Source organism: Sphaeramia orbicularis, chromosome 22 (assembly GCF_902148855.1).
Source record: "Sphaeramia orbicularis chromosome 22, fSphaOr1.1, whole genome shotgun sequence".
Lineage (NCBI taxonomy): Eukaryota > Metazoa > Chordata > Actinopteri > Kurtiformes > Apogonidae > Sphaeramia > Sphaeramia orbicularis.
In genome coordinates this window covers 10,680,882-10,701,558 of record NC_043978.1, presented here as the reverse complement: position 1 = coordinate 10,701,558, position 20,677 = coordinate 10,680,882, and the positions used below count along the sequence as shown (strand labels likewise).

The following is a 20,677-nucleotide window of genomic DNA, read 5'->3' as shown; positions in this document are numbered from 1 at the left end:
TGGGGGCTCGTAATATTAGTGTGTCTTTGAGTCTGGGGGCTCATAGTTTTAGTGTTTTTGAGTCTGGGGGCTCATAGGTTTTTTTTTTCGTTTGAGTCTGGGGGCTCTTAGCTTTAGTGTATTTGAGTCTGGGGGCTCATAGTTTTAGTGTGTTTGAGTCTTGGGGCTCGTAGTTTTAGTGTTTTTGAGTCTGGGGGCTCGTAGTTTTAGTGTGTTATAGTCTGGGGGCTTATAGTTTTAGTGTGTTTGAGTCTGGGGGCTCATAGTTTTAGTGTGTTTGAGTCTGGGGGCTTGTAGTTTTAGTGTTTTTGAGTCTGGGGGCTCGTAATATTAGTGTGTCTTTGAGTCTGGCGGCTCATAGTTTTTTTTGTTTTTTTGAGTCTGGGGGCTCTTAGCTTTAATGTATTTCAGTCTGGGGGCTCATAGTTTTAGTGTGTGTTTGAGTCTGGGGGCTTGTAGTTTTAGTGTGTGTTTGAGTCTGGGGGCTCATAGTTTTAGTGTTTTTGAGTCTGGGGGCTCATAGTTTTAGTGTGTTTGAGTCTGGGGGCTCATAGTTTTAGTGTGTTTGAGTCTGGGGGCTTGTAGCTTTTTTCTGATTTTGAGTCTGGGGGCTAATAGTTTTAGTGTGTTTGAGTCTGGGGGTTCGTAGTTTTAGTGTTTTTGAGTCTGGGGGCTCATAGTTTAGTGTGTTTTTGAGTCTGGGGGCTCATAGTTTTAGTGTGTTTGAGTCTGGGGGCTCGTAATTTTAGTGTTTTTGAGTCTGGGGGCTCGTAGTTTTAGTGTGTTTGAGTCTGGGGGCTTGTAGCTTTTTTCTGATTTTGAGTCTGGGGCTCATAGTTTTAGTGTGTTTGAGTCTGGGGGCTCGTAGTTTTAGTGTTTTTGAGTCTGGGGGCTCATAGTTTAGTGTGTTTTTGAGTCTGGGGGCTCATAGTTTTAGTGTGTTTGAGTCTGGGGGCTCATAGTTTTAGTGTGTTTGAGTCTTGGGGCTCGTAGTTTTAGTGTTTTTGAGTCTGGGGGCTCGTAGTTTTAGTGTGTTTGAGTCTGGGGGCTCATAGTTTTAGTGTGTTTGAGTCTGGGGGCTCGTAGTTTTAGTGTTTTTGAGTCTGGGGGCTCGTAGTTTTAGTGTGTTTGAGTCTGGGGGCTCATAGTTTTAGTGTGTTTTTGAGTCTGGGGGCTCATAGTTTCAGTGTGTTTGAGTCTGGGGGCTCGTAATTTTAGTGTTTTTGAGTCTGGGGGCTCGTAGTTTTAGTGTGTTTGAGTCTTGGGGCTCGTAGTTTTAGTGTTTTTGAGTCTGGGGGCTCGTAGTTTTAGTGTGTGTTTGAGTCTGGGGGCTTATAGTTTTAGTGTATTTGAGTCTGGGGGCTTGTAGTTTTAGTGTTTTTGAGTCTGGGGGCTCGTAATATTAGTGTGTCTTTGAGTCTGGGGGCTCATAGTTTTAGTGTTTTTGAGTCTGGGGGCTCATAGTTTTTTTTTTTTCGTTTGAGTCTGGGGGCTCTTAGCTTTAGTGTATTTGAGTCTGGGGGCTCATAGTTTTAGTGTGTTTGAGTCTTGGGGCTCGTAGTTTTAGTGTTTTTGAGTCTGGGGGCTCGTAGTTTTAGTGTGTTTGAGTCTGGGGGCTTATAGTTTTAGTGTGTTTGAGTCTGGGGGCTCATAGTTTTAGTGTGTTTGAGTCTGGGGGCTTGTAGTTTTAGTGTTTTTGAGTCTGGGGGCTTATAGTTTTAGTGTGTGTTTGAGTCTGGGGGCTCATAGTTTTAGTGTTTTTGAGTCTGGGGGCTCATAGTTTTAGTGTGTTTGAGTCTGGGGGCTTGTAGCTTTTTTCTGATTTTGAGTCTGGGGGCTAATAGTTTTAGTGTGTTTGAGTCTGGGGGCTCATAGTTTAGTGTGTTTTTGAGTCTGGGGGCTCATAGTTTTAGTGTGTTTGAGTCTGGGGGCTCGTAATTTTAGTGTTTTTGAGTCTGGGGGCTCGTAGTTTTAGTGTGTTTGAGTCTTGGGGCTCGTAGTTTTAGTGTGTTTGAGTCTGGGGGCTTGTAGCTTTTTTCTGATTTTGAGTCTGGGGCTCATAGTTTTAGTGTGTTTGAGTCTGGGGGCTCGTAGTTTTAGTGTTTTTGAGTCTGGGGGCTCATAGTTTAGTGTGTTTTTGAGTCTGGGGGCTCATAGTTTTAGTGTGTTTGAGTCTGGGGGCTCGTAATTTTAGTGTTTTTGAGTCTGGGGGCTCGTAGTTTTAGTGTGTTTGAGTCTGGGGGCTCGTAGTTTTAGTGTTTTTGAGTCTGGGGGCTCGTAGTTTTAGTGTGTTTGAGTCTGGGGGCTCATAGTTTTAGTGTGTTTGAGTCTGGGGGCTTGTAGCTTTTTTCTGATTTTGAGTCTGGGGGCTCATAGTTTTAGTGTGTTTGAGTCTGGGGGCTCGTAGTTTTAGTGTTTTTGAGTCTGGGGGCTCGTAGTTTTAGTGTGTTTGAGTCTGGGGGCTCATAGTTTTAGTGTGTTTTTGAGTCTGGGGGCTCATAGTTTCAGTGTGTTTGAGTCTGGGGGCTCGTAATTTTAGTGTTTTTGAGTCTGGGGGCTCGTAGTTTTTGTGTTTTTGAGTCTGGGGGCTCGTAGTTTTAGTGTGTGTTTGAGTCTGGGGGCTTATAGTTTTAGTGTATTTGAGTCTGGGGGCTTGTAGTTTTAGTGTTTTTGAGTCTGGGGGCTCGTAATATTAGTGTGTCTTTGAGTCTGGGGGCTCATAGTTTTAGTGTTTTTTAGTCTGGGGGCTCATAGGTTTTTTTTTTTCGTTTGAGTCTGGGGGCTCTTAGCTTTAGTGTATTTGAGTCTGGGGGCTCATAGTTTTAGTGTGTTTGAGTCTTGGGGCTCGTAGTTTTAGTGTTTTTGAGTCTGGGGGCTCGTAGTTTTAGTGTGTTTGAGTCTGGGGGCTTATAGTTTTAGTGTGTTTGAGTCTGGGGGCTCATAGTTTTAGTGTGTTTGAGTCTGGGGGCTTGTAGTTTTAGTGTTTTTGAGTCTGGGGGCTCGTAATATTAGTGTGTCTTTGAGTCTGGCGGCTCATAGTTTTTTTTGTTTTTTTGAGTCTGGGGGCTCTTAGCTTTAATGTATTTCAGTCTGGGGGCTCATAGTTTTAGTGTGTGTTTGAGTCTGGGGGCTTATAGTTTTAGTGTGTGTTTTAGTCTGGGGGCTCATAGTTTTAGTGTTTTTGAGTCTGGGGGCTCGTAGTTTTAGTGTTTTTGAGTCTGGGGGCTCATAGTTTTAGTGTGTTTGAGTCTGGGGGCTCATAGTTTTAGTGTGTTTGAGTCTGGGGGCTCGTAGCTTTTTTCTGATTTTGAGTCTGGGGGCTCATAGTTTTAGTGTGTTTGAGTCTGGGGGCTCGTAGTTTTAGTGTTTTTGAGTCTGGGGGCTCATAGTTTTAGTGTGTTTGAGTCTGGGGGCTCGTAATTTTAGTGTTTTTGAGTCTGGGGGCTCATAGTTTTAGTGTGTTTGAGTCTGGGGGCTCGTAATTTTAGTGTTTTTTAGTCTGGGGGCTCATAGTTTTAGTGTGTGTTTGAGTCTGGGGGCTTATAGTTTTAGTGTGTTTGAGTCTGGGGGCTTGTAGTTTTAGTGTTTTTGAGTCTGGGGGCTCGTAATATTAGTGTGTCTTTGAGTCTGGGGGCTCATAGTTTTAGTGTTTTTGAGTCTGGGGGCTCATAGTTTTTTTTTTTTCGTTTGAGTCTGGGGGCTCTTAGCTTTAGTGTATTTGAGTCTGGGGGCTCATAGTTTTAGTGTGTTTGAGTCTTGGGGCTCGTAGTTTTAGTGCTTTTGAGTCTGGGGGCTTTTAGTTTCTGTGTTTTTGAGTCTGGGGGCTCATAGTTTTAGTGTGTGTTTGAGTCTGGGGGCTCATAGTTTTAGTGTGTTTGAGTCTGGGGGCTCGTAGTTTTAGTGTGTTTGAGTCTGGGGGCTCATAGTTTTAGTGTGTGTTTGAGTCTTGGGGCTCGTAGTTTTAGTGTTTTTGAGTCTGGGGGCTCGTAGTTTTAGTGTGTTTGAGTCTGGGGGCTTATAGTTTTAGTGTGTTTGAGTCTGGGGGCTCATAGTTTTAGTGTGTTTGAGTCTGGGGGCTTTTAGTTTTAGTGTTTTTTAGTCTGGGGGCTCGTAATATTAGTGTGTCTTTGAGTCTGGCGGCTCATAGTTTTTTTTGTTTTTTTGAGTCTGGGGGCTCTTAGCTTTAATGTATTTCAGTCTGGGGGCTCATAGTTTTAGTGTGTGTTTGAGTCTGGGGGCTTATAGTTTTAGTGTGTGTTTTCGTCTGGGGGCTCATAGTTTTAGTGTTTTTGAGTCTGGGGGCTCGTAGTTTTTGTGTTTTTGAGTCTGGGGGCTCATAGTTTTAGTGTGTTTGAGTCTGGGGGCTCATAGTTTTAGTGTGTTTGAGTCTGGGGGCTCGTAGCTTTTTTCTGATTTTGAGTCTGGGGGCTCATAGTTTTAGTGTGTTTGAGTCTGGGGGCTCGTAGTTTTAGTGTTTTTGAGTCTGGGGGCTCATAGTTTTAGTGTGTTTGAGTCTGGGGGCTCGTAATTTTAGTGTTTTTGAGTCTGGGGGCTCATAGTTTTAGTGTGTTTGAGTCTGGGGGCTCGTAATTTTAGTGTTTTTTAGTCTGGGGGCTCATAGTTTTAGTGTTTTTGAGTCTGGGGGCTCGTAATATTAGTGTGTCTTTGAGTCTGGGGGCTCATAGTTTTAGTGTTTTTGAGTCTGGGGGCTCATAGTTTTTTTTTTTCGTTTGAGTCTGGGGGCTCTTAGCTTTAGTGTGTTTGAGTCTGGGGGCTCATAGTTTTAGTGTGTTTGAGTCTTGGGGCTCGTAGTTTTAGTGCTTTTGAGTCTGGGGGCTCGTAGTTTCTGTGTTTTTGAGTCTGGGGGCTCATAGTTTTAGTGTGTGTTTGAGTCTGGGGGCTTATAGTTTTAGTGTGTTTGAGTCTGGGGGCTCATAGTTTTAGTGTGTTTGAGTCTGGGGGCTTGTAGTTTTAGTGTTTTTGAGTCTGGGGGCTCGTAATATTAGTGTGTGTTTGAGTCTGGGGGTTCATAGTTTTAATGTCTTTGAGTCTGGGGGCTCATAGTTTTAGTGTGTTTTAGTCTGGGGGCTCGTAGTTTCTGTGTTTTTGAGTCTGGGGGCTCATAGTTTTAGTGTGTGTTTGAGTCTGGGGGTTCATAGTTTTTTTTTGTGTTTGAGTCTGGGGGTTCATAGTTTTTTTTTGTGTTTGAGTCTGGGGGTTTGTAGTTTTAGTGTTTTCTAGTCTGGGGGTTATAGTTTTTTTTATTTTTGAGTCTTGGGGCTCGTAGGTTTAGTTTTTCTGAGTCTGGGGGCTCATATTTTTTTTTGTGTTTGAGTCTGGGGGCTCGTAGTTTTAGTGTTTTTGAGTCTGGGGGCTCGTAGTTTTAGTGTGTGTTTGAGTCTGGGGGTTTATAGTTTTAGTGTGTTTGAGTCTGGGGGCTCATAGTTTTAGTGTGTTTGAGTCTTGGGGCTCATAGTTTTAGTGTGTTTGAGTCTGGGGGCTTGTAGTTTTAGTGTTTTTGAGTCTGGGGGCTCGTAATATTAGTGTGTGTTTGAGTCTGGGGGTTCATAGTTTTAGTGTTTTTGAGTCTGGGGGCTCATAGTTTTAGTGTGTGTTTGAGTCTCGGGGCTCATAGTTTTAATGTGTTTGAGTCTGGGGGCTCTTTTTTTTAGTGTGTTTTAGTCTGGGGGCTCGTAGTTTCTGTGTTTTTGAGTCTGGGGGCTCATAGTTTTAGTGTGTGTTTGAGTCTGGGGGCTCATTGTTTTAGTGTTTTTGAGTCTGGGGGCTCATAGTTTTAGTGTGTTTTAGTCTTGGGGCTCATAGTTTTAGTGTGTTTTAGTCTGGGGGCTTTTAGTTTCTATTTGTTTGAGTCTGGGGGCTCGTAGTTTCTGTGTTTTTGAGTCTGGGGGCTCATAGTTTTAGTGTGTTTTAGTCTGGGGGCTCATAGTTTTAGTGTGTTTTAGTCTGGGGGCTTTTAGTTTCTATTTGTTTGAGTCTGGGGGCTCGTAGTTTCTGTGTTTTTGAGTCTGGGGGCTCATAGTTTTAGTGTGTGTTTGAGTCTGGGGGTTCATAGTTTTTTTTTGTGTTTGAGTCTGGGGGTTCATAGTTTTTTTTTGTGTTTGAGTCTGGGGGTTCATAGTTTTTTTTTGCGTTTGAGTCTGGGGGTTTGTAGTTTTAGTGTTTTCTAGTCTGGGGGTTATAGTTTTTTTATTTTTGAGTCTTGGGGCTCGTAGGTTTAGTTTTTCTGAGTCTGGGGGCTCATATTTTTTTTGTGTTTGAGTCTGGGGGCTCGTAATATTAGTGTGTCTTTGAGTCTGGGGGCTCATAGTTTTATTGTGTGTTTTAGTCTTGGGGCTCGTAGTTTTAGTGTTTTCGAGTCTGGGGGTTCGTAATTTTTATGTTTTTGAGTCTGTGGGCTCATAGTGTTAGTGTGTGTTTGAGTCTGGGGGTTCGTAATTTTAGTGTTTTCGAGTTTGGGGGTTCGTAATTTTTATGTTTTTGAGTCTGTGGGCTCATAGTTTTAGTGTGTGTTTGAGTCTGGGGGCTCATAGTTTTAGTTTGTGTTTTTTTGGGGGGGCTCGTAGTTTTAGTGTATGTGAGTCTGGGGGCTCGTAGTTTTAGTGTTTTTGAGTCTGGGGGCTCGTAGTTGTAGTTTTTTTGAGTCTGGGTGTTAATAGTTTTTTTATTTGTTTGAGTCTTGGGGTTCGTAATTTTTTTATTTTTGAGTCTGGGGGCTCGTAGTTTTAGTGTTTTTGAGTCTGGGGGCTCATAGTTTTTTTGTGTGTTTGAGTCTGGGGGCTCTTATCTTTAGTGTTTTTGAGTCTTGGGGCTCGTAATATTAGTGTGTCTTTGAGTCTGGGGGCTCATAGTTTTAGTGTTTTTGAGTCTTGGGGTTCGTAATTTTAGTGTTTTCGAGTCTGGGGGCTCATAGCTTTAGTTGGTTTGAGTCTGGGGGCTCGTAGTTTTAGTGTTTTTGAGTCTTTGGGCTCATAGTTTTAGTGTGTTTGAGTCTGGGGGCTCGTTGCTTTAGTGTGTTTGAGTCTGGGGGCTCGTTGCTTTAGTGTGTTTGAGTCTGGGGGCTCATAGTTTTAGTGTGTTTGAGTCTGGGGGCTCGTTGCTTTAGTGTGTTTGAGTCTGGGGGCTCGTTGCTTTAGTGTGTTTGAGTCTGGGGGCTCATAGTTTTAGTGTGTTTTAGTCTTGGGGCTCATAGTTTTAGTGTGTGTTTGAGTCTGGGGGCTCGTAGTTTTAGTGTGTTTTAGTCTGGGGGCTCGTAGTTTCTGTGTTTTTGAGTCTGGGGGCTCATAGTTTTAGTGTGTTTTAGTCTGGGGGCTCATAGTTTTAGTGTGTTTTAGTCTGGGGGCTTTTAGTTTCTGTGTTTTTGAGTCTGGGGGCTCATAGTTTTAGTGTGTGTTTGAGTCTGGGGGTTTCATAGTTTTTTTTTGTGTTTGAGTCTGGGGGTTTGTAGTTTTAGTGTTTTCTAGTCTGGGGGTTATAGTTTTTTTATTTTTGAGTCTTGGGGCTCGTAGGTTTAGTTTTTCTGAGTCTGGGGGCTCATATTTTTTTTTGTGTTTGAGTCTGGGGGCTCGTAATATTAGTGTGTCTTTGAGTCTGGGGGCTCATAGTTTTATTGTGTGTTTTAGTCTTGGGGCTCGTAGTTTTAGTGTTTTCGAGTCTGGGGGTTCGTAATTTTTATGTTTTTGAGTCTGTGGGCTCATAGTGTTAGTGTGTGTTTGAGTCTGGGGGTTCGTAGTTTTAGTGTTTTCGAGTCTGGGGGTTCGTAATTTTTATGTTTTTGAGTCTGTGGGCTCATAGTTTTAGTGTGTGTTTGAGTCTGGGGGCTCATAGTTTTAGTTTGTGTTTTTTTGGGGGGGCTCGTAGTTTTAGTGTATGTGAGTCTGGGGGCTCGTAGTTTTAGTGTTTTTGAGTCTGGGGGCTCGTAGTTGTAGTTTTTTTGAGTCTTGGTGTTCATAGTTTTTTTATTTGTTTGAGTCTTGGGGTTCGTAATTTTTTTATTTTTGAGTCTGGGGGCTCGTAGTTTTAGTGTTTTTGAGTCTGGGGGCTCATAGTTTTTTGTGTGTTTGAGTCTGGGGGCTCTTATCTTTAGTGTTTTTGAGTCTTGGGGCTCGTAATATTAGTGTGTCTTTGAGTCTGGGGGCTCATAGTTTTAGTGTTTTTGAGTCTTGGGGTTCGTAATTTTAGTGTTTTCGAGTCTGGGGGCTCATAGCTTTAGTTGGTTTGAGTCTGGGGGCTCGTAGTTTTAGTGTTTTTGAGTCTTTGGGCTCATAGTTTTAGTGTGTTTGAGTCTGGGGGCTCGTTGCTTTAGTGTGTTTGAGTCTGGGGGCTCGTTGCTTTAGTGTGTTTGAGTCTGGAGGCTCATAGTTTTAGTGTGTTTGAGTCTGGGGGCTCATAGCTTTAGTTGGTTTGAGTCTGGGGGCTCGTAGTTTTAGTGTTTTTGAGTCTTTGGGCTCATAGTTTTAGTGTGTTTGAGTCTGGGGGCTCGTTGCTTTAGTGTGTTTGAGTCTGGGGGCTCGTTGCTTTAGTGTGTTTGAGTCTGGGGGCTCATAGTTTTAGTGTGTTTGAGTCTGGGGGCTCGTTGCTTTAGTGCAGGGCAGGTAAACTCATTTTAGTTCAGCTCCACATTTGACCAAATATGATGTAAATTGGGTCAGACCGGTTAATTAATCAGAGATAGAGAGACAGTTATGTCATAATAAACAGTGTTATTGCATTCACATTATTTATTCTCATTCACATGAAACAATGAAATGTGGACTCAGGTCTCAGCAGTAAAATGAAAAACAGGATAAACACAGTAAAAGTATTTTTAAAACACACACATTAGTTAAAACACATTTGTTTAGTTCATATTCTAAGCTAAAAATATGTCAAAGTTTTATTGTCTTATTCAGTTTACTAAAATTGTCCTCATTGTCGTGACCATAAATCAGAGTTTAAGACCATAAATAAACACCTGCTAACACGTTCTGTGAAGGTCTAGTTTATAATACAGTAAACACACATTCACACCTTTTACGTCTTTATCGTCCTGTTGAAAATGAATCAAATGGAAATCAACAAATTAGGCACAAAACTAAATCACCTTTTTTCATCTTATTTTATGTCTTATGCTATTTTGTCTCGTTCTTTTATTTATTTATTTATTTATTTATTTATTTTTTCCATTCTTTTCGTTGTGTTTTATCTTTTATATCATTTTTATCAGTTCCGTCTTTTCAGTGTTGGTCTGTGCTCTTATTCAGCCTGACTTAATCCACATTTTACTGTCAATACTTTACAAAAACACAGTATAATGGGATTATTCTCTTATTGATTTTTCTCTTATTACATCTTTTATTTTGCTTATTTTCATATATTTTAAAATGACAAATAACCTTTGGCTTTCTACGCCTTACTCTGGTATTTTTTGACTTTATCGCTGTAAAGTTTTCTAAAGAACTAAACGTCTAAAACATTCATCTGTCTGTACGAACATGTGACTGAACGTCTCCTTTTGCTCTTTTTTCCAGGCTGACTCCAAAGATCGGATTTCCATGGAGTGAAATTAGAAATGTTTCTTTCAATGATAAGAAGTTTTTGATCAAGCCCATAGATAAGAAAGCTCCTGTAAGTACTGCACGATTACATCTAAGACGATAACGTTAAAATGCTTGTGTTCATTTAGTTTGTTTTATTGACGAGATGAAAGTATAAAATCTGTTTGTTTTCAGTCTCATCACTCTGTAAATGTGTGTGCTTTAGTTTTTTCTTCACATTACGTTCATGTCTTTGTCCATTTGTGTCACAGGATTGTTTGTATCATGACTAGTTTTATCTTTTTTTCTTTAACCGTGCTGTCGTCTTTCTGCTTTCCTCTGTCAGGACTTTCTTTTCTACGCTCCACGTCTGCGCGTCAACAAGGGCATCCTGCAGCTGTGTATGGGAAACCACGACCTGTACATGCGCCGACGCAAGACCGACACCATCGAAGTGCAGCAGATGAAGGCCCAGGCCAAAGAGGAGAGGCTGCAGAAGAAGATGGAGAGGTGGGTACTAGTACCAGTGTACAAGTACAAGTACCACACTGTACAAGTACCACAGAGTACAAGTATAAATACTATAATAACAGATGAAGGCCCAGGCCAAAGAGGAGAGGCTGCAGAAGAAGATGGAGAGGTGGGTACTAGTACCAGTGTACAAGTACAAGTACCACACTGTACAAGTACCACACAGTACAAGTACCACAGAGTACAAGTATAAATACTATAATAACAGATGAAGGCCTAGGCCAAAGAGGAGAGGTTGCAGAAGAAGATGGAGAGGTGGGTACTAGTACCAGTGTACAAGTACAAGTACCACACTGTACAAGTACCACACAGTACAAGTACCACAGAGTACAAGTATAAATACTATAATAACAGATGAAGGCCTAGGCCAAAGAGGAGAGGTTGCAGAAGAAGATGGAGAGGTGGGTACTAGTACCACACAGTACAAGTACCACAGAGTACAACAATAAATACTGTAATAACAGATGAAGGCCCAGGCTAAAGAGGAGAGGCTGCAGAAGAAGATGGAGAGGTGGGTACTAGTACCACACAGTACAGGTACCACAGAGTACAAGTATAAATACTATAATAACAGATGAAGGCCCAGGCCAAAGAGGAGAGGCTGCAGAAGAAGATGGAGAGGTGGGTACTAGTACCAGTGTACAAGTACAAGTACCACACTGTACAAGTACCACACAGTACAAGTACCACAGAGTACAAGTATAAATACTATAATAACAGATGAAGGCCCAGGCCAAAGAGGAGAGGCTGCAGAAGAAGATGGAGAGGTGGGTACTAGTACCAGTGTACAAGTACAAGTACCACACTGTACAAGTACCACACAGTACAAGTACCACAGAGTACAAGTATAAATACTATAATAACAGATGAAGGCCTAGGCCAAAGAGGAGAGGTTGCAGAAGAAGATGGAGAGGTGGGTACTAGTACCAGTGTACAAGTACAAGTACCACACTGTACAAGTACCACACAGTACAAGTACCACAGAGTACAAGTATAAATACTATAATAACAGATGAAGGCCTAGGCCAAAGAGGAGAGGTTGCAGAAGAAGATGGAGAGGTGGGTACTAGTACCACACAGTACAAGTACCACAGAGTACAACAATAAATACTGTAATAACAGATGAAGGCCCAGGCTAAAGAGGAGAGGCTGCAGAAGAAGATGGAGAGGTGGGTACTAGTACCACACAGTACAGGTACCACAGAGTACAAGTATAAATACTATAATAACAGATGAAGGCCCAGGCCAAAGAGGAGAGGCTGCAGAAGAAGATGGAGAGGTGGGTACTAGTACCAATGTACAAGTACAAGTACCACACTGTACAAGTACCACACAGTACAAGTACCACAGAGTACAAGTATAAATACTATAATAACAGATGAAGGCCCAGGCCAAAGAGGAGAGGCTGCAGAAGAAGATGGAGAGGTGGGTACTAGTACCACACAGTACAGGTACCACAGAGTACAAGTATAAATACTATAATAACAGATGAAGGCCCAGGCCAAAGAGGAGAGGCTGCAGAAGAAGATGGAGAGGTGGGTACTAGTACCAATGTACAAGTACAAGTACCACACTGTACAAGTACCACACAGTACAAGTACCACAGAGTACAAGTATAAATACTATAATAACAGATGAAGGCCCAGGCCAAAGAGGAGAGGCTGCAGAAGAAGATGGAGAGGTGGGTACTAGTACCACACAGTACAGGTACCACAGAGTACAAGTATAAATACTATAATAACAGATGAAGGCCCAGGCCAAAGAGGAGAGGCTGCAGAAGAAGATGGAGAGGTGGGTACTAGTACCAGTGTACAACTACAAGTACCACACTGTACAAGTACCACACAGTACAAGTACCACAGGTACAAATATAAATACTATAATAACAGATGAAGGCCCAGGCCAAAGAGGAGAGGCTGCAGAAGAAGATGGAGAGGTGGGTACTAGTACCACAGAGTACAAGTACCACAGAGTACAACAATAAATACTGTAATAACAGATGAAGGCCCAGGCCAAAGAGGAGAGGCTGCAGAAGAAGATGGAGAGGTGGGTACTAGTACCACACAGTACAAGTACAAGTACCACAGAGTACAAGCACCATAGAGTACAAATATAAATACTGTAATAACAGATGAAGGCCCAGGCCAAAGAGGAGAGGCTGCAGAAGAAGATGGAGAGGTGGGTACTAGTACCAGTGTACAAGTACAAGTACCACACAGTACACGTACCACAGAGTACAAGTATAAATACTATAATAATAGATGAAGGCCCAGGTCAAAGAGGAGAGGCTGCAGAAGAAGATGGAGAGGTGGGTACTAGTACCAGTGTACAAGTACCACACTGTACAAGTACCACACAGTACAAGTACCACAGAGTACAAGTATAAATGCTATAATAACAGATGAAGGCCCAGGCCAAAGAGCAGAGGCTGCAGAAGAAGATGGAGAGGTGGATACTAGTACCAGTGTACAAGTACAAGTACCACACTGTACAAGTACCACACAGTACAAGTACCACAGAGTACAAGTATAAATACTATAATAACAGATGAAGGCCCAGGCCAAAGAGGAGAGGCTGCAGAAGAAGATGGAGAGGTGGGTACTAGTACCAGTGTACAAGTACAAGTACCACACTGTACAAGTACCACACAGTACAAGTACCACAGAGTACAAGTATAAATACTATAATAACAGATGAAGGCCCAGGCCAAAGAGGAGAGGCTGCAGAAGAAGATGGAGAGGTGGGTACTAGTACCACACAGTACAAGTACCACAGAGTACAACAATAAATACTGTAATAACAGATGAAGGCCCAGGCCAAAGAGGAGAGGCTGCAGAAGAAGATGGAGAGGTGGGTACTAGTACCACACAGTACAAGTACAAGTACCACAGAGTACAAGCACCATAGAGTACAAATATAAATACTGTAATAACAGATGAAGGCCCAGGCCAAAGAGGAGAGGCTGCAGAAGAAGATGGAGAGGTGGGTACTAGTACCAGTGTACAAGTACAAGTACCACACAGTACACGTACCACAGAGTACAAGTATAAATACTATAATAATAGATGAAGGCCCAGGTCAAAGAGGAGAGGCTGCAGAAGAAGATGGAGAGGTGGGTACTAGTACCAGTGTACAAGTACCACACTGTACAAGTACCACACAGTACAAGTACCACAGAGTACAAGTATAAATGCTATAATAACAGATGAAGGCCCAGGCCAAAGAGCAGAGGCTGCAGAAGAAGATGGAGAGGTGGATACTAGTACCAGTGTACAAGTACAAGTACCACACTGTACAAGTACCACACAGTACAAGTACCACAGAGTACAAGTATAAATACTATAATAACAGATGAAGGCCCAGGCCAAAGAGGAGAGGCTGCAGAAGAAGATGGAGAGGTGGGTACTAGTACCAGTGTACAAGTACAAGTACCACACTGTACAAGTACCACACAGTACAAGTACCACAGAGTACAAGTATAAATACTATAATAACAGATGAAGGCCCAGGCCAAAGAGGAGAGGCTGCAGAAGAAGATGGAGAGGTGGGTAGTAGTACCAGTGTACAAGTACAAGTACCACACAGTACACGTACCACAGAGTACAAGTATAAATACTATAATAATAGATGAAGGCCCAGGTCAAAGAGGAGAGGCTGCAGAAGAAGATGGAGAGGTGGGTACTAGTACCAGTGTACAAGTACCACACTGTACAAGTACCACTCAGTACAAGTACCACACAGTACAAGTATAAATACTATAATAACAGATGAAGGCCCAGGCCAAAGAGGAGAGGCTGCAGAAGAAGATGGAGAGGTGGGTACTAGTACCAGTGTACAAGTACAAGTACCACACTGTACAAGTACCACACAGTACAAGTACCACAGAGTACAAGTATAAATACTATAATAACAGATGAAGGCCCAGGCCAAAGAGGAGAGGCTGCAGAAGAAGATGGAGAGGTGGGTACTAGTACCACACAGTACAAGTACCACAGAGTACAACAATAAATACTGTAATAACAGATGAAGGCCCAGGCCAAAGAGGAGAGGCTACAGAAGAAGATGGAGAGGTGGGTACTAGTACCACACAGTACAAGTACAAGTACCACAGAGTACAAGCACCATAGAGTACAAATATAAATACTGTAATAACAGATGAAGGCCCAGGCCAAAGAGGAGAGGCTGCAGAAGAAGATGGAGAGGTGGGTAGTAGTACCAGTGTACAAGTACAAGTACCACACAGTACACGTACCACAGAGTACAAGTATAAATACTATAATAATAGATGAAGGCCCAGGTCAAAGAGGAGAGGCTGCAGAAGAAGATGGAGAGGTGGGTACTAGTACCAGTGTACAAGTACCACACTGTACAAGTACCACACAGTACAAGTATAAATACTATAATAACAGATGAAGGCCCAGGCCAAAGAGGAGAGGCTGCAGAAGAAGATGGAGAGGTGGGTACTAGTACCAGTGTACAAGTACAAGTACCACACTGTACAAGTACCACACAGTACAAGTACCACAGAGTACAAGTACAAATTCCACAGAATACAAGTACAAATACTATAATAACAGATGATAGCCCAGGTCAAAGAGGAGAGGCTATACCACACATTACAAGTACCACACAATACAAGTACCACACAGTACAAGTACCACACAGTACAAGTGCAAGTTCCACAGAGTACAAGTACCACAGAATACAAGTACCACAGAGTACATGTACAAATACAACAGAATACAAGTACAAATACCACAGAGTACAAGTACAAGTACCACAGAGTACACGTACAAATTCCACAGAATACAAGTATAAATACCACAGAGTACAAGTACCACAGAATACAAGTACCACAGAGTACATGTACAAATACTACAGAATACAAGTACAAATACCACAGAGTATAAGTACCACAAAGTACACTTACCTCAGAGTACAGTTAGTTCAGAGTTGTTCTGAGTTCAATGTCCTCGTTCATCCACTGGTTTCTAATTGTAGTTAAATGAATGAGTCATGTGTTACAGGTGACTGCTGCTTTAAATGGTTCAGTTTCATGTATTAGTTTTATTTTTCTTTTATTTCTGACTTGGGTCTGTCGGTGGTGGATCAGAGGAGCAGGTTTTGTAGCTGGGTGGAAGTGGTAACGGTGATGTTTTTGTGCAGAGATCAGCTGGAGAGTGAGAAGAGGAGGAGGACGATCATCGAGAGAGAGAAGGAGGAGATGGAGAGAGAAAAGCAGGAGCTGATGATGAAGCTGTACCAGTTCGAAGAGACCACCAAGAGAGCAGAGAGAGGTGGGAAAAAGACAAAAACTGACCTCAGACCAGTTTACACACACAGAGAGAGAGAGAGAGAGAGAGAGAGAGAGAGAGAGAGAGAGAGAGAGAGAGAGGTGGGAAAAAGAAAAAAAACTGACCTCAGACCAGTTTACACAGAGAGAGAGAGAGAGAGAGAGAGAGAGAGAGAGAGGTGGGAAAAAGAAAAAAACTGACCTCAGACCAGTTTACACAGAGAGAGAGAGAGAGAGAGAGAGAGAGAGAGAGAGAGAGAGAGGTGGAAAAAGAAAAATTCGACCTCAGGACCAGTTTACACAGAGAGAGAGAGAGAGAGAGAGAGAGAGAGAGAGAGAGAGAGAGAGAGGTGGAAAAAAGAAAAAAACTGACCTCAGACCAGTTTACACACAGAGAGAGGTGGAAAAAAGACCCATACACAGCAAAAACATCTGACCTCAGACCAGTTTACACACACAGAGAGAGGAGAGAGAGAGAGAGAGAGGAGGAGAGAGAGAGAGAGAGAGAGAGAGAGAGAGAGAGAGAGAGAGAGAGAGAGAGAGAGAGAGAGAGAGGTGGAAAAAAGAAAAAATCTGACCTCAGACCAGTTTACACACAGACAGGTTCACAGTAAACAGGACAGGACTTCAGTATGGAAGTAAATCTGTCTCATCAGGTTTTGAATTATAAAAGCCACTGAATTTCTAGCACTGAATTTTTTTGCACTGAAATTAACCCTTTCATGCATTAATTATGAGAACCTTAATCAAGATATTTTTCTTGAGTTATTTTATTCCTTTTTAGGCATGACAAAAAAGGAAAATTTTTATGAGCCTATTTTTCATGGAGTTGCACAAATGTCCACTCAGCTGAAGAAGCAAAGAAACATGTATATACTACGGTGGCCCAGAGGTGCAACAGGCCAAAAAATTATCCACTAGACGAAAAAAAATTATCTACTACAAGAAAAAAAAAGAGAACAGCCTAAAAAAATTATCCACTAGATGAAAAAAATTATCTACTACAAGAAAAAAAAGAGAACAGCCTAAAAAAATTATCCACGAGATGAAAAAAATTATCTACTACAAGAAAAAAAAAAAAAAAAGAGAAAAACAGCCCAAAAAAATTATCCACTATAAGGAAGAAAAAAAGAGAACAGCCTAAAAAAATTATCCACTAGACAAAAAAATTATCTACTGCAAGAAAAAAAGAGAACAGCCTAAAAAAATTATCCACTATAAGAAAAAAAGAGAACAGCCCAAAAAAAATTATCCACTAGATGAAAAAAAAAATCCCCTATAAGAAAGAAAAGAGACCAGCCAAAAAAATTATCCACTAAAAGAAAAAAAAGAGAACAGGCAAAAAAAAAAATTATCTACTAGCCCAAAAAATTATTCACTATAAGAAAAAAAAAGAACAGGTGAAAAAAATTATCTACTATGAGAAAAAAAAGAGAGCAGCCCAAAAAAATATCCACTATAAGAAAAAAAAAAAAACATCATCCACCTTTTCAATTACGGGGGCGCTGTTTACCCGAAAGGTGTCTTGCTTTAAAATTAAGGCCACCACAAAAATAAAAGGATAGGCTGAAAAATTTTAAGGCTTTCGGCTAATGTGGCTAATGCTAAGGAAGTACCCCACCGGAAGTGGAGGTCGTGCGCTAAAAAATAAAGTTATTTTAAAATATAGATATTTCCATTAATATAGTTTGCAAAGCAGTTAAATGATTAAATACGGTTCCAGTGTCTGCTCAAGGTTAGGCATGGGCGTTAAATGGTTAAGGTTAGGGTTAGGGTATGGTTGGGGTTAGTTTTCAGTGGTAAATGGCCCTTGTGTGCACTGTGTGAAGGTTCGTTGCTAAGCTAATGCTAACGCGAAAAGTTGACGGCAACTTTGTGAACTACCAGTGCGAGTAAACAATTGTGTGATTACGGTGTTGAATTGTTCAACTGCCTGACATTCAATATCATTTTTGATGAATATTCGCTACAAGAAGTTCTAAAATAATTTTATTTTGAGAGGAGGAGAAGAGGAGCTTCCTGTGGAGCTCCACTATCATGGCATCGCCCATTTGTTGAGAGACAGCAAGTGCATATTGCGGCACCGACACCTGGTGCCGTGGCACCTCGGCTGGTGCCGCGGGGTACCGTGGCACCTCGGCTGGTGCGGCACCACGGTTGATGCCGCGAGGTGCCGCGACGTACCGCGGTACCACGGTACCACGGCTCGGTGCCAGGTACCCCAGCACGGCACCGCGTACCATGGCTCGGTACCACAGCTCAGCTCGTTGCCAGGTGCCGAGGCACTGCGGTACCACGGCACACATCTTTATCTCCACAAAATGTCCTTCTTGATCTAGTGTTAGTGAAGACACTCCGTTTGAGTTGAGGAGGAGAGGTCTACCTGCAAACAAATGGGCAATGCCATGATAGTGGAGCTCCACAGGAAGCTCCTCTTCTCCTCCTCTCAAAATAAAATAACACAAAGTTGCCGTCAACTTTTCGCGTTAGCATTAGCTTAGCAACGAACCTTCACACAGTGCACACAAGGGCCATTTACCACTGAAAACTAACCCCAACCATACCCTAACCCTAACCTTAACCATTTAACGCCCATGCCTAACCTTGAGCAGACACTGGAACCGTATTTAATCATTTAACTGCTTTGCAAACTATATTAATGGAGATATCTATATTTTAAAATAACTTTATTTTTTAGGGCACGACCTCCACTTCCGGTGGGGTACTTCCTTAGCATTAGCCACATTAGCCGAAAGCCTTAAAATTTTTCAGCCTATCCTTTTATTTTTTGTGGTGGTCTTAATTTTAAAGCAAGGCACCTTTCGGGTAAACAGCGCCCCCGTAATTGAAAAGGTGGATAATGTTTTTTTTTTTCTTATAGTGGATATTTTTTTGGGCTGCTCTCTTTTTTTTCTCATAGTAGATAAATTTTTTCACCTGTTCTTTTTTTTTTCTTATAATGAATAATTTTTTGGGCTAGTAGATAATTTTTTTTGCCTGTTCTCTTTTTTTTTCTTTTAGTGGATAATTTTTTTGGCTGGTCTCTTTTTTTTCTTATAGGGGACTTTTTTTTCATCTAGTGGATAATTTATTTTAGGCTGTTCTCTTTTTTTTTCTTACAGTGGATAATTTTTTTTGGGCTGTTCTCTTTTTTTTTTCTTGTAGTAGATAATTTTTTTCATCTAGTGGATAATTTTTTTAGGCTGTTCTCTTTTTTTTTTTTCTTGTAGTAGATAATTTTTTTCATGTAGTGGATAATTTTTTTTAGGCTGTTCTCTTTTTTTTCTTATAGTGGATAATTTTTTTAGGCTGTTCTCTTTTTTTTCTTGAAGTAGATAATTTTTTCATCTAGTGGATAATTTTTTTAGGCTGTTCTCTTTTTTTCTTATAGTGGATAATTTTTTTGGGCTGTTCTCTTTTTTTCTTGTAGTAGATAATTTTTTTCATCTAGTGGATAATTTTTTTAGGCTGTTCTCTTTTTTTTCTTATAGTGGATAATTTTTTTAGGCTGTTCTCTTTTTTTTCTTGAAGTAGATAATTTTTTTCATCTAGTGGATAATTTTTTTAGGCTGTTCTCTTTTTTTTCTTATACTGGATAATTTTTTTGGGCTGTTCTCTGTTTTTTTCTTGTAGTAGATAATTTTTTTCATCTAGTGGATAATTTTTTTTAGGCTGTTCTCTTTTTTTTTTCTTGTAGTAGATAATTTTTTTCGTCTAGTGGATAATTTTTTGGCCTGTTGCACCTCTGGGCCACCGTAATATACTGATATACTGCATGAAAACTATGAAATTAAAAAAAAAAAACATTTTTAATGCTTTTAATCTGATGTTTTTTCACATTTTAAAACACCTGCATGGAGATAATTTACAAAAAAAAAAAAAAAAAAAAAAACTTTTTTGTTTAAAAAACAAAATAGTTAATCACAGTCTAATAACAATAAGCATTTTTTTTTTTTTTTACACTCAAACATGTTTCTGCAGATCAGGTGTTGGAGCCACTTATATTATTTATTAATATTTTGGATAATGGTGAATCAAAATAAGGCAAATGATCATACTGATTAATGAATTATGATTGATTTCTTATTGTTTTCAACTGCTCACGCCCTCCTCCTGATCGGACCGTCCTCCTCCTGTGATTAGGGAGAGAGGACAGCTGGTTCAGGCCTTTTGTCTGACTGTCATGAGGAAGGAGTGAGGAGTGAGAAAGTTTATCTACCACTGAATATACCATATCTGCTTAAGAAGGTTTTTTGTTTGATTATTGTTTGTTTGAAGTCAACCACGGAGAATATTTTTGTTGATGAAAATAAATCTTGATAATTTTTTGAATATAGAAATATCTCCGCGAGTGCTTATTAAGGAATTTAGTGAGTCATAGACCTCCTCCTCAGACTACTCTGCTATTTTTATTTTTTACCATTTTTTCTTTTTGACTGCAAGAGTGGCCGTAACATCAGGTTTATCTAGAACAACAAATTTACAGTAATGGTGTGAATTACAGTGTGTGGGATGATGCATAAGCGTATCCACTGTGTTGGCTGACATGGAACTAAAGCAACAAAATCCATAAATAGATAAGAGAACAGCTTTGAACAGCTGTCCACTGTAGTGACCACTATGCATGAAAGGGTTAAGTATCTGAAGTTTTTCGCCGTCACATGACCAACCTAATGTAACTTGATTGGCTGGTGGAGGTTCCACTTGAGATAGAATCATTGCTTGTCCTCGGTGTCCCGGATGTGTGATCTCAATTTTTTGCATCTGAATTTTTTACTTCTGAATTTTTTTTTTGTTCTAAATTTATGAGCATAGTAAAATTGAGAGACAAAAAATTCAGATACTTAATTTCAGTGCGAAAAACAAAGTCAGATACTTAATTTCAGTTGCAAAAAAAATTCAGATACTTAATTTCCATGCAAAAAAAATTCAGACACTTTATTTCAGTGCCAAAAACAAATTCAGATATTTAATTTCCATGCAAAAAACAAAACAAAACAAATTCAGATACTTAATTTCAGTGCAAAAAAAATCAGTGCTAGAAATTCAGTGGCTTTTATCATTCAAAATCTGATGAGACAGATTTACTTCCATACTTTAGCAGTTAGTAGAAAAGAGGGGTTTAAATTTATGCTGTTTTTTATGTGACTTAAATCTTTAACACACTCTGTATTTATAACTAAATTAAACCAACAATGAGGAAAATAGATGAAAATCAATAAAACACATTAGAATAATAAAAAAAACAAAACAATAGATGAAACCCCAAATAAACAACTAAAGCACGATTAAACTTTAAAGTCAAAGTTTGGGCTTTTTT

General features: G+C 40.6%; 1 protein-coding gene across 1 annotated transcript in view; it reads left to right on the top strand.

Annotated features, from left to right (window-relative positions):
- The window catches only part of ezra (ezrin a), a 67,558-nt gene that overhangs the window by 37,640 nt on the left and 9,241 nt on the right, over positions 1-20,677 (top strand). The window contains exons 6-8 of the mRNA XM_030126937.1: positions 9,528-9,624; positions 9,880-10,043; positions 15,231-15,361. Coding sequence (XP_029982797.1) covers positions 9,528-9,624; positions 9,880-10,043; positions 15,231-15,361 — 392 coding nt within the window. The remainder of the gene's footprint in view (positions 1-9,527; positions 9,625-9,879; positions 10,044-15,230; positions 15,362-20,677) is intronic.